At 40.7% G+C, this 13,503-nt stretch overlaps 1 protein-coding gene across 1 annotated transcript; it reads left to right on the top strand.

Annotated features, from left to right (window-relative positions):
• The first annotated feature begins 566 nt into the window (after positions 1-566).
• Positions 567-11,851, top strand: LOC132639539 (uncharacterized). The gene is made up of 3 exons (XM_060355981.1): positions 567-827; positions 11,344-11,528; positions 11,620-11,851. The coding sequence occupies exons 1-3, from the start codon at positions 567-569 to the stop codon at positions 11,849-11,851; spliced, it is 678 nt and encodes a 225-aa protein (XP_060211964.1).
• The last annotated feature ends 1,652 nt before the right edge of the window (positions 11,852-13,503 follow it).

The following is a 13,503-nucleotide window of genomic DNA, read 5'->3' as shown; positions in this document are numbered from 1 at the left end:
AGATTGTATTTTTAAAAGGTTGGATAGAATGCTCACTATTCAAAGCTACAGGATTGATTGGTCACATGGAAGTTGAACACTTATCTAGAACGGGTTCTGATTATGCTTTTCTTCTACTTACTTGTGGAGATTCATCTAAACATGTTAGGAAACCTTTTAGATTTATAAAGTTTTGGATAGAACATGAGTCCTTTTTAGAGGTGGTGAATCAAGGGTGGACTGCAGATTTTGAAGCAGATAAGCTCATTACTTTAAAATTGAAGCTTAAAAAGGTTAAATATGTTCTATCTGAATGGAGTAAAGCTACTTTTGGGAATATTTTCAGGCAGCTGGTAGTAAGGAAAGATATTATGAGAGTTAAAGAACAACTTTTTGAAGATGATCCATCTCCTGCAAACAGGATGGCACTCCAACTAGCACAAGAAGAATTGAAGAAGTATATGCATTATGAGGAGGAATTCTGGAGACAGAAATCTCATTTTACTTATTTTTCTGAGGGGTAGAGGAATACGAGGTTTTTCCATAACATAGTAAATGGTAGGAGGAAGAGACTGTAGATCAAAAGGATGAAAAAGCAAGATGAAAGGTGTATTGAAGGGGAAGATGCACTAGCTGAAGAAGCAATTCACTTCTATCATCATCAGTTTACACAAAAGGAAATCTCTTCAAATTTTTCATTACTGCAACATGTTCCTAATATGGTTACTCAGGAGAATAATCAGATACTTATTAGCATGCCAACTTTGGAAGATGTTAAGAAGGTAGATTTTGATCTTTCAGGAGATAGTTCAGGTGGTCCAGATGGTATGATAGGAGCATTTTATCAAGTATGCTGGGATATTATAGGGGCTGATGTGTGTAATGTAGTGAAAGTCTTCTTTGAAAGACAGACATTGCCAAAGTCCATAACTCATACAAATTTTGTTCTGATCCCAAAGAAGAATACTATTGAGACTTTTGTAGATATCAGGACCATAAGTCTCAGTAATTTTATGTCACGACCCGTCTAGAGGGCCGCGACGAACGCCCGGTGCTAGCCCACCCGGGCGCCCCTTGGCTTACACTTATGCTTACATCTAGGTGAGCCATACAATTAAACATATGAATATATTCGTTCATCATACTAGTCCCATTGGACGACAATTCCTTTATATAATGATTGGCATCTATGCCACATCAACGTACATGAGCCGACAAGGCTATCAAAATGATATACAAAATATGGGCCGACAAAGCCAGACATATCTAACCATATACAAGTGACTACGAGCCTCTAAGAAGAGTATAACATATCACATGAGCGGGACAGGACCCCACTATGCCCATAATTATATACACAAAAGAATAAGTACCCAAAAGCTATGGCTCCGAATGAAATGGAGCTCTGCTATGTAATCTATGAGTAAGCAGCTATGGATCGAGCCTGTCTCCCTGTGCACCTGCGGGCATGACACAACGTCCACAAACAAAAGGATGTCATTACGAAGAATGTACTTAGTATGTATAACATGATCAATATCAATGTAGAAGCATAATGAACATCATAAGAAATAGCACAAGATGGGAGATGGTAATATTATCGCCATGGGCACTTACTTGCCTTTCATAGAAACTTTCCATTCTAATGTGTGTTTGTGCTCATACCTCCATATCTGTATCCATATTCGTATCCGTTCAATATTAGTAATCGTATTCGTATACATACCCTTATTTACATTCATATTGTGTACATAATCACATCATATACATAGAATTTACATAACATACCCGACCTCGAAGGTTCGGTGTTTCACGTACCCGACCATAGCTAGGCTCGGTGGTCATACATACCTGGCCAACCAAGGCTTAGTGTTACGCATACCTGGCCCTACCAAGGCTCAGTGTTATCCATACCCAACTGCAGTGGTGCGCGCGCGTTACGTGAACATACTTACATATACATCTATTCATATACTACCTGGCCATATAAGATCGGTGTTTCATAGTAGCCATACAAGGGCATACATACATGTAGTTCATAAGCATCTTTACTATTATCATTACTATCATCATCGTCATCGTTATCATCGCAATTACCATTATAGTCGTCATCAATATCATTATCACTATTATCATCATTCATCACACTTATTTTTATAGGCTTACTCGCCATACGAGGGATTAGTACGATCGTAGCGAGTCAAGAATCGTGAGCTTACAAGCTTAGAAGATCAAATCATTTGAAGGATATCATAGTCTCATAGAAGATTTAGACGTTTGGCCAAAGAAACATGCCTTATGAAAGAAGGGTTAGCCTTACATACCTTTTCGTTCGACTATTTACCACTTGCACGTTCTCTTTCAACGGTTGCGTTTATACCTTCATTAAAGTCATACTATCATTAGAATCGATAGCTAGCATACATGACTATACTAGAGAAAATCGGGCAACGTCTCCTCTATTTATACGACATTCCTCTATAGTGTATTTCAACTCTAAAACGTCAACAATACATTCACAATACTACAACAATAGTCATTATTCATCCACACTATCCATATTCTAGACTCACTTTTCAATCATCCATATCCACGGCCATAATGCACGACTATGTCCATTCACGTACATTGCTCATCTCATGTTCTCAACATCATTTATAACACATTTACATTACAATACATCAAGACTCATAACTCAATTCAAACTATTTCTCAAAATGTCACTATTCATCATTCATGACCCATTTTTCTATACTCATCTAATGTCCAAGCATTTTAACTCTCAAATACCTTAAACAACATATTTATATTTATATATATATATATATATATATACCATAAATCTTACCTTAGATGTTGTAGGAACGAGCCTTGGTCAAAATACTCCACTTGATAAAAAACCCTAGTTTTCCTTCAACAAGATTTTCTTGAATTGAATGATCTTAATGGGTTTCCTTACACTTGATTCACTTGATTTGTGTTGTTGATGACTAATAATCCTTGAAATCTTGTGGAATAAATGTTGAGAGTTGTTTTAGAGAGAAGGGATGAAATGTGGAAATGAAATAATAAACTTGGTCTCTTATTTAATAACCAGAATTTGATCTTAAATGAACATCACAGTGGTCGTAAACTTGGTTTACGGTCCGTATTCCAATTTACGGACCGTCCTTCATGGTCGTGTTTAATCATATCAGAACCACAAACTCAAGCTGAGACGTGGTGATTTACGGACACAGTTTACGGGCCGTAAAACACTTTACCCTCCGTATTTTGGGTCATATTTAACCATTTGCTCATTTGGCAGGAAGTTGAAGTTTTGGAAGCCAAAATACGACATGGCAGTTTACGGACCGTATATCACTTTACGGTCCGTATTTCATTTTACGACCAACTGGCCAGAATGCAAACCTGCAACTTTCACATTTCCAAAACCTTTAATTAGTCATTATGGAGCATAACCTACCTTTCATTGCAATTGCCTTTGAAATCTTACTTAGGGTCATCAAACGTCGTTCCCTTCTCATTAAAACATCATATACTCGTATTCTTCGTTAGCCTATTCACTGTACGTTCACGGGGGAATTCGCGAGGTGTAACATTTTCCCCCCCTTAAGAACATTCGTCCTCGAATGTTAAAGTCTTCGGGGATTCTATAAAAATTTCGCCAGAGTTTCCCCTATAATATGGCACTACCAACCTGCCACAACAACCCAAAATATCATCGCCTCATAGGGATATGTCACAATATCAACATATCTATGGCCACACACGACCAAAAGCATAAAAAGGAAATCATACATATCTCATACCGCTGATGTTTCATCCTGAATCTCTCCCAAGGGCTGAAATAAATGAGGGTATCTGGATCGCATACTTTCTTCCTCTTCCCATGTCATTTCTTCTCATTTACTGCTTCTCCATAAAACCTTTACCGAGGCCACTTCTTTGTTTCTAAGCCTCCGTACTTGCCTATCTAGTATGGAAATGGGCACTTCTTCATAAGTCAACTTTTTTGTCACTTGCACATCGCTTATTGGCACGATCCTAGTAGGATCTCCAACACATTTTCGAAGCATCGAGACATAAAAAACTGGGTGAACTGACTCCAAATCCGGAGGTAGATCTAATTCGTAGGCCACTTTGCGCACAATCTCATAAGGTCTAATGTACCGGGGACTAAGCTTCCCCTTTTTGCCAAATCTCATTACACTTTTCATCGGTGACACTTTCAAGAATACCCAATCTTTCACTTGGAACTCTAAGTCTCTTCGGCGATTATCCGCATAGGACTTTTGACGACTTTGGGCTGCTAATAACCGATCTTGTATGAGCTTGACTTTCTCTATGGCTTGTTGGACCAAGTCTGGCCCTATCAGTATGGCCTCTCCTATTTCGAACCACCCAATTGGGGACCTACATTTTCGCCCATATAAAGCTTCATACGGTGCCATTTGGATGCTAGAATGATAACTGTTATTGTAAGCAAATTCAATGAGTGGCAAATGATTATCCCAATTACCTCCAAAATCTATCATACATGCCCGTAACATATCTTCAAGAGTCTGAATGGTACATTCAGCCTGTCCATCCGTCTGTGGATGAAATGCCGTGCTAAGGCTCACTTGGGTCCCTAGACCCTCTTGGAAAGACTTCCAAAAGTTAGCTGTAAACTGAGTCCCTCTATCGGAGATAATAGATACCGGAACACCATGAAGTCTCACTATCTCTTTAATATAAAGCCTTGCATAATCTTCTGCCACATAGGTCGTTCATACTTACGTCGAGAACAGGGTAACCTGAAATGAAGTCCATGTTAATCACTTCCCATTTCCAAGTTGGGATTTCTATAGCTTGCAACATTCCACCCGGCTTTTGGTGCTCGATTTTCACTTGTTGACAATTGGGACATTGAGCTACGAATTCCGCTATGTCTTTCTTCATTTCATTACACCAATATATAGACTTAAGATCATGATACATTTTCGTCGCACCGGGGTGAACAGAATAACGAGAACAATGAGTTTCTCTCAAAATCTGGTGGCGTAAACCTGCCACATCGGGAACACATAATCTGCCTTGGCATCGGAGAACTCCATCTCCTGAAATATCAAATGAGGACTCCTCTTTCTGAGGGAGTGTATCTCTGTACTGCATTAGCATGGAATCTTCGTATTGTCGCTTTTTCACTTCTGCTACTAGCGACGAGACTGCTAAAATCTGAATAGTAGCTCCCTTGCTACCTGAGTCCACTACTCGAACTCCTAGGCTAGCTAACTGTTGGAGCTCACGAGCCATTTCTCTTCTCTCTGGTCGTACATCACATAAACTTCCGATAGATCTGCGGCTAAGAGCATCAGCTACAACATTTGCCTTTCTAGGGTGATACAAAATATCGACATCATAATCCTTTAGCAATTCCAACCATCGCCGTTGCCGCAAATTCAACTCTTTCTGCTTGAAGATGTACTGAAGACTCTTATGATCTGTGTAAATATTCACATGGACACCATATAAATAATGTCTCCATATCTTTAACGCATGAACCACTGCGGCCAATTCTAGATCATGGGTCGGATAATTTCGCTCATGTTTCCGTAATTGCCTTGAAGCATACGCAATCACTTTACCATGTTGCATCAATACACAACCTAACCCAACACCAGAAGCATCGCAATAAACAACATATCCTTCCAATCCTTCTGGAAGTGTCAAGACTGGGGCGGAAGTCAACCTACTTTTAAACTCTTTGAAGTTACGTTCAAAAGCATCTGTCCATTGAAACTTTACCGATTTCTGGGTCAACTTTGTGAGTGGTGCAGAAATAGAAGAAAAACCTTCAACGAATCTCCTGTAATAACCTGCTAAGCCCAGAAAGCTACGAATCTCCGTCGAAGTTGTGGGCCTTGCCCAAGTCTTCACGACCTCAATCTTTTGACTATCTACTCGAATACCATCGGCTGCTACAATATGCCCCAGAAATGCCACTGAGTTCAACCAAAACTCGTATTTGGAAAACTTTGCAAACAACTCTCGGGTTCGAAGGACTCCGAGGACAGTACACAAATGATTCGCATGTTCTGCCTCGGATCTAGAATATACCAAGATGTCATCGATAAATACGATCACAGATAAATCCAGAAAAGGCCTGAACACATTATTCATCAGATCCATAAATGCCTCCGGCGCATTAGTTAGCCCAAATGACATCACTCGGAACTCAAAATGACCATATCTTGTTCTAAGGCTGTCTTAGGAATATATTTCTCCCTAACTCTCACTTGATGATACCCGGACCTCAAATCAATCTTTGAAAATCACTTGGCACCTTGCAATTGATCAAATAAGTCATCAATCCTCAGAAGAGGATACTTGTTCTTAATTGTCACCTTATTCAATTGCCGGTAATCAATGCACATTCTAAAGGAGCCATCTTTCTTTCGGACGAACAATACGGGTGATCCCCACGGCGATGAACTAGGCCTAATGAAGCCTTTATCAAGCAAATCCTTCAATTGCTCCTTCAACTCTTTCAATTCTACAGGTTCCATTCTGTAGGGAGGAATAGATATAGGCTTAGTGTCTGGTAACACATCAATAGCAAAATCTATGTCCCGCTCGGGAGAAAGGCCTGGGAGCTCTTCCGGGAACACGTCCGGAAACTCATGTACTACGGGGACTGACTGAAGAGTTGGCGATTCAGCTTTCACATCTTGAACCCGAACTAAGTGATAGATACATCCCTTTGTGATCATTTTCCTTGCCTTTAGATAGGAAATAAACCTACCTTTTGGTGACGCCGTATTCCCATTCCATTCTAAAACTGGTTCTCCCAGAAATTGAAAACGAACCATGTTCATTCTACAATCAACATTGGCATAGCAAGAGGCCAACCAATCCATGCCCATAATGACATCAAAGTCTACCATCTTTAGCTCATGCAAGTCAGTTATAGTACGGCGGTCACAAATCAAGACTATGCAATTTCTATTTACTCGGCTAGCTATTACCGATTCACCAATGGGTGTAGACACCTCAAAAGGTTTGACCGACTCTGGTTCGACCCTAAATCGACCCACAATATAAGGAGGAACATATGACAATGTGGAGCCCGGATCAATCAAAGCATATACATCATGAGAGAATACCGATAATATACCTGTGACCACGTCAGGAGAAGACTCGAGATCTTGGCGTCCAGCCAAAGCATAAACACGGTGCTGAGGACTGCTAGAACTGGGAACTCTCCCTCTGCCTCTACTATGGCCGACTGGCCCATGTGAACCTGGCCCCATAGGGCGCATGGAAGATGAAGATCCGGCTACTGACCCTGAAGGCTGGGTCCTACCTCTACCATGAATCGAAGGGCAATCACGCATAATATGGCCTGGCCGACCACATGAATAACAACCCTCTGAACCCAATCGGCATTGACCCCAATGCAACTTCCTACACTGGGAACATCGGGGTACGAGTGGCCTTGCCTGACCCAAATCACCTCTAAACTGGGACCTCCAAGAACTCGGATTCCGCCCTGCACGAGTAGATCTATCAAATCTCTGGCCTGAAAACCGTGGAGGTGCACTGGTCATAGAATAGCCTGAATGCCTGGGAAACTGCTGCCTGTGCCCACCTCTAAACTCACTCATCGGACCCGAAGATCTGGCCCTCTTGCTATGGCCCCTATCTTGCTCGCGTTCACTTCTTTGCTGTTGCAGGCTTTCTTCTAAGTTCTGAGCATAGGCCTGAATGCGTGCAATATCCATATTGTCCTGAAGGGACACAGTCAAGCACCTATCCATCAAATGCGACCCTAGGCCCTTTACAAAGCGGTGCACTCTGTCACCCATATCCGCTACCATGGCTGAAGCATACCTAGCCAAGGAATTGAAGCGGAGACTGTACTCTAAAGCACTCATGCTACCTTGCCTCAAATTCAAGAATTTATCGGCCCTAGCTCACCGAACCTCTGGAGGCATATAATGTCAGAGGAAAGCATCAACGAACTCCTGCCATACCGAGGAAGGTGCATTGGCTCCCCGTGAAGCCATCCAAACCGTATAACATTGGATCGAGACATCTCTCAATCTATACGACGCTAACTCTACCGACTCGGTGTCCGAAGCATGTATCAATCGTAGCGTCCTCAACATACCATCGATAAAATCCTGAGGGTCCTCCTCCAGCTTTGACCCAAAGAATTCTGGAGGGTTCAAAGTGATGAAGTCGCGGGCCCTTGCACTAACAACCCTATCACCTTGCCCTGAACTTTGCCTCTGAGTGTGGGCCGCAACTAATTGAGTCAGCAAATTAATGGCGTCTTTCACATCTTGGCCCGAAGCATCCGGTGGAGGAGCTGGAGCCGGGGCTGAGGCTCCCTCACGCTCCTCTAATATAGGCACTGAACGGGAGGGCTGAGATTGAGCCGCCCTCTGGGACTCACTTTCCTCTACTACCGGTGGCGGCGCTCTTTCAGCCCGCTTTTCTGCCACCGTCTTGCCCTTTTGGGCTGCTGTAGCCTTTCTCTTTACAGGCATTTCTGAAATACACAACACACGATTAAGAAACAAGAATTTCTTACATCATAGCTCCATCGCACAATTCTTACGAAGAAAGAAGGTCATTCACTCCTATAATGTCCACAGCTTCTTGTTTATAAGTGTGGCGCCCAACACACCCATAACCAAGACTCTACTAGACACGACTCGTAGACACACCCTAGGACTGAACTGCTCTGATACCACTTTTGTCACGACCCGTCTAGAGGGCCGCGACGAATGCCCGGTGCTAGCCCCTTGGCTTACACTTATGCTTACATCTAGGTGAGCCATACAATTAAACATATGAATCTATTCGTTCATCATACTATTCCCATTGGACGACAATGCCTTTATATAATGATTGACATCTATGCCACATCAACATACATAAGCCGACAAGGCTATCAAAATGATATACAAAATATGGGCCGACAAAGCCAGACATATCTAACCATATACAAGTGACTACGAGCCTCTAAGAAGAGTATAACATAACACATGAGCGGGACAAGACCCCGCTATGCCCATAATTATATACACAAAAGAATAAGTACCCAAAAGCTATGGCTCCGAATGAAATGGAGCTCTGCTATGTAATCTCTGAGTAAGCAGCTATGGATCGAGCCTGTCTCCCTGTGCACCTGCGGGCATGACGCAGCGTCCACAAACAAAAGGACGTCATTACGAAGAATGTACTGAGTATGTATAGCATGATCAATATCAATGTAGAAGCATAATGAACATCCTAAGAAATAGCACAAGATGGGAGATAGTAATATTATCGCCATGGGCACTTACTTGCCTTTCATAGAAACTTTCCATTCTAATATGTGTTTGTGCTCATACCTCCATATCCATATCCATATTCGTATCCGTTCCATATTAGTAATCGTATTCGTATACATACCCTTATTTACATTCATATTGTATACATAATCACATCATATACATATCATTTACATAACATACCCAACCTCAAAGGTTCGGTGTTTCACGTAACCGACCATAGCTAGGCTCGGTGGTCATACATACCTGGCCAACCAAGGCTTAGTGTTACACATACCTGGCCCTACCAAGGCTCAGTGTTATCCATACCCAACTGCAGTGGTGTGCGCGCGTTACGTGAAAATACTTACATATACATCTATTCATATACTACCCGGCCATATAAGCTCGGTGTTTCATAGTAGCCATACAAGGGCATACATACATGTAGTTCATAAGCATCTTTACTATTATCATTACTATCATTATCGTCATCGTTATCATCATCGCTATTACCATTATAGTCTTCATCAATATCATTATCACTATTATCATCATTCATCACACTTATTTTTTTAGGCTTACTCGCCATACGAGGGATTAGTACGATCGTAGCGAGTCAAGAATCGTGAGCTTACAAGCTCGGAAGATCAAATCATTTGAAGGATATCATAGTCTCATGGAAGATTTAGACGTTTGGCCAAAGAAACATGCCTTATGAAAGAAGGGTTAGCCTTACATACCTTTTCGTTCGACTATTTACCACTTGCATGTTCTCTTTCAACGGTTGCGTTTATACCTTCATTAAAGTCATACTATCATTAGAATCGATAGCTAGCATACATGACTATACTAGAGAAAATCGGGAAATGTCTCCTCTATTTATACGACATTCTTCTATAGTGTATTTCAACTCTCAAACGTCAACAATACATTCACAATACTACAACAATAGTCATTAATCATCCACATTATCCATATTCTAGACTCACTTTTCAATCATCCATATCCATGGCCATAACGCACGACTATGTCCATTCACGTACATTGCTCATCTCATGTTCTCAACATCATTTATAACACATTTACATTACAATACATCAAGACTCATAACTCAATTCAAACTATTTCTCAAAATGTCACTATTCATCATTCATGACCCATTTTTCTATACTCACCTAATGTCCAAGCATTTTAACTCTCAAATACCTTAAACAAAATATATATATATATACCATAAATCTTACCTTAGATGTTGTAGGAATGAGCCTTGGTCGAAATACTCCACTTGAGCAAAAACCCTAGTTTTCCTTCAACAAGATTTTCTTGACTTGAATGATCTTAATGGGTTTCCTTACACTTGATTCACTTGATTTGTGTTGTTGATGACTAATAATTCTTGAAATATTGTGGAATAAATGTAGAGAGATGTTTTAGAGAGAAGGGATGAAATGTGGAAATGAAATAATAAACTTGGTCCCTTATTTAATAACCCAGAATCTGATCTTAAATGAACAGCACAGTGATCGTAAACTGGAATACGGACCGTCCTTCGTGGTCGTGTTTAATCATATCAGAACCAGAAACTCAGGCTGAGACGTGGTGATTTACGGACACAATTTACGGGCCGTAAACCACTTTACGGTCCATATTTTGGGTCGTATTTAACCATTTGCTCATTTGGCAGAAAGTTGAAGTTTTGGAAGCCAAAATACGACATGGAAGTTTACGGACCGTATATCACTTTACGGTCCGTATTTCATTTTACGACCAACTGGCCAGAATGCAAACCTGCAACTTTCACATTTCCAAAACCTTTAATTAGTCATTGTGGAGCATAACCTACCTTTCATTGCAACTGCTTTTGAAATCTTACTTAGGGCCGTCAAACGTCGTTCCCTTCTCATTAAAACATCATATACTCGTATTCTTCGTTAGCCTATTCACTGTACGTTCACGGGGGAATTCCCGGGGTGTAACATTTTACTAACAAAGTGATCTCTAAAGTGATGCAGAATAAACTTTAAGATGTTTGCCTTCTTTGATATCTGCTAATCAGTCTGGTTTTGTAAAGGGAAGATGTATCATTGAGAATGTACTGTTAACTCAAGAGGTGGTATCAGATATAAGACTTAGGGGAAAGACAGCTAATGTGGTGCTTAAACTGGATATGGCCAAGGCCTATGATAGAGTGTCCTGGGATTTTTTGGCGAGAGTTCTGAGAAAAATGGGATTTGTAGAAGTGTTTATAGATATGATATGGAGATTGATAGCAAACAATTGGTACTCAGTTTTATTTAATGGACATGCTGCTGCTTTTTTTCCATTCAACAAGAGGTGTTAAGCAAGGAGATTCACTATCTCCTGCTTTGTTTATATTGTCTGCAGAAGTGCTGTCTAGAGCTTTGAACTATTTATTTGAGGGCAATGGCTTTAGAAGTTATGGAATGCCTAAATGGAGTGCTAACTTGAACCATCTTTCTTATGCAGATGATACTATTATCTTCTCATCTACAGATGATACTTCCTTGCAGTTGATTATGGGAATATTACAGGAGTATGAATAGATGTCAGGGTAGCTTATCAATAAAGGAAAAAGTTCCTTCTACATGCATAGCAAAGTTTCAAATGTGATAGTACAACAAGTGGAGGTTATTACTGGTTTTACTAGGGGATCTTTTCCTTTTACATACTTAGGTTTCCCAATCACACAAGCAAGAAAGAGAAAGGCTGATTATAATAACTTGATCAAGAAAGTGAAGGACAAACTAGCAACTTGGAAAAAAAGACTTCTATCATTTGGAGGAAAAGCTGGTTTGATCAACAGTGTTTTATTGAGCATGCCAATTTATTTACTTTCTGCTATCAGACCTCCAAAGGGTGTTATATATGATCTGCATAGGGTGTTTGCAAGATTTTTCTGGAATAATAGTGAAGAAGGAAGAAGAAGACATTGATCTTCATGGTTGAATCTGTGCTTGCCAAATGAGGAAGGTGGAGTTGGCTTCAGATCCTTATTTGATATGTCTAAAGCATTATGTGCTAAACTCTGGTGGAAATTAAGAATTACAAATACTCTATGGTCAAACTATATGTGGTACACGTATTGTAAAAGGAGGCTCTCAGGTCTGGAAGATGATGTTAGAAGCTAGAGACAGCATGGAGCATGAAATGTGGTGGGAGCCAAGAAGTGGAACTGCCAATATCTGGTTTGATAATTGGACAAAACTTTGAGCTCTATATTACTTAGTTCCCGATGAGTTTGTTGTTGTAACGACCCGTTTGGTTGTTATTGCATTTTTGGTCCTTTTGACCCTTTTTCGAGCTTGGCTAACTCACTTTTGACCCGAGGGGACCATTGACACTTTTTTCGAGGTGTTAGATTCGGTTCGGGCGACTTTTTGTGAAGTTTGAGCTTAACGCGAAAAAGAGTTGACCCAAAGTTAACTTTTGAGTAAACAGACCTTTTTTGACAATCCATCAATTTCGAAGGGTCCAGATGGTCTTTTATAACTTGTGTGTATATCTGGTTCAGTTCCCAATGCACTCAGATGCATTTTGGGACTTGGGTTAGCAAATTACAATTAAGGTATCGGGGGTTGACTCGGTCGATGAGACCTCCGTTGAGAATTCCGTGGCCACGAGCACATTCGTAACCTTTTTTTATGTTTACGGTATGTGAGCAAATGCCCTCGGGAATCAGTTGGTAAATCAGATTGAATCATGAAACTTGGGTGGATTTCTGGTGTCTGGTGCTTGCTTTGGCGGTACTGCTGGAGAGGTAACCCTGCCGCTGGAGCGGTCCGAGCCAATTGGGCTTGAAAAACTGGAGCGGCCAAGGGACCGCTGGAGTGGCTCTGCTGGGGCAGTCCCGGCGTCACCAAAGCGGGTGACGGGCAGTGAGTTTAGTTAATAAAGTGTTAAAAGCCTTTAGTCCTTCATTATTTCCCATTTCAATATTTGAGCTCCTGGGGACTGTTTTTAGAGATTATTGGAGGAAACTCTAGGAGGTAACTCTTGCTAATTCTTTTACTATTTCATTAATCCTAATCATCATTGATTTCCCTTTTCCTTAGTAATTCCTTAGTTATGGAAGATTAAAAGTGGGTTTTGATGAATGTTCTATCTAGGCTTATTAATGATGAAATTGATGGGGTTATGCTAGATTTTGATGAATTCAAATTGGGGGTTTTACTTCGAATTCGAAATTGCGGGAATC

This window comes from Lycium barbarum, chromosome 5 (assembly GCF_019175385.1).
Source record: "Lycium barbarum isolate Lr01 chromosome 5, ASM1917538v2, whole genome shotgun sequence".
Taxonomy (NCBI): Eukaryota; Viridiplantae; Streptophyta; class Magnoliopsida; order Solanales; family Solanaceae; genus Lycium; species Lycium barbarum.
The sequence above is the reverse complement of the archived record's forward strand: the minus strand, read 5'-3'. Positions and strand labels throughout refer to the sequence as shown.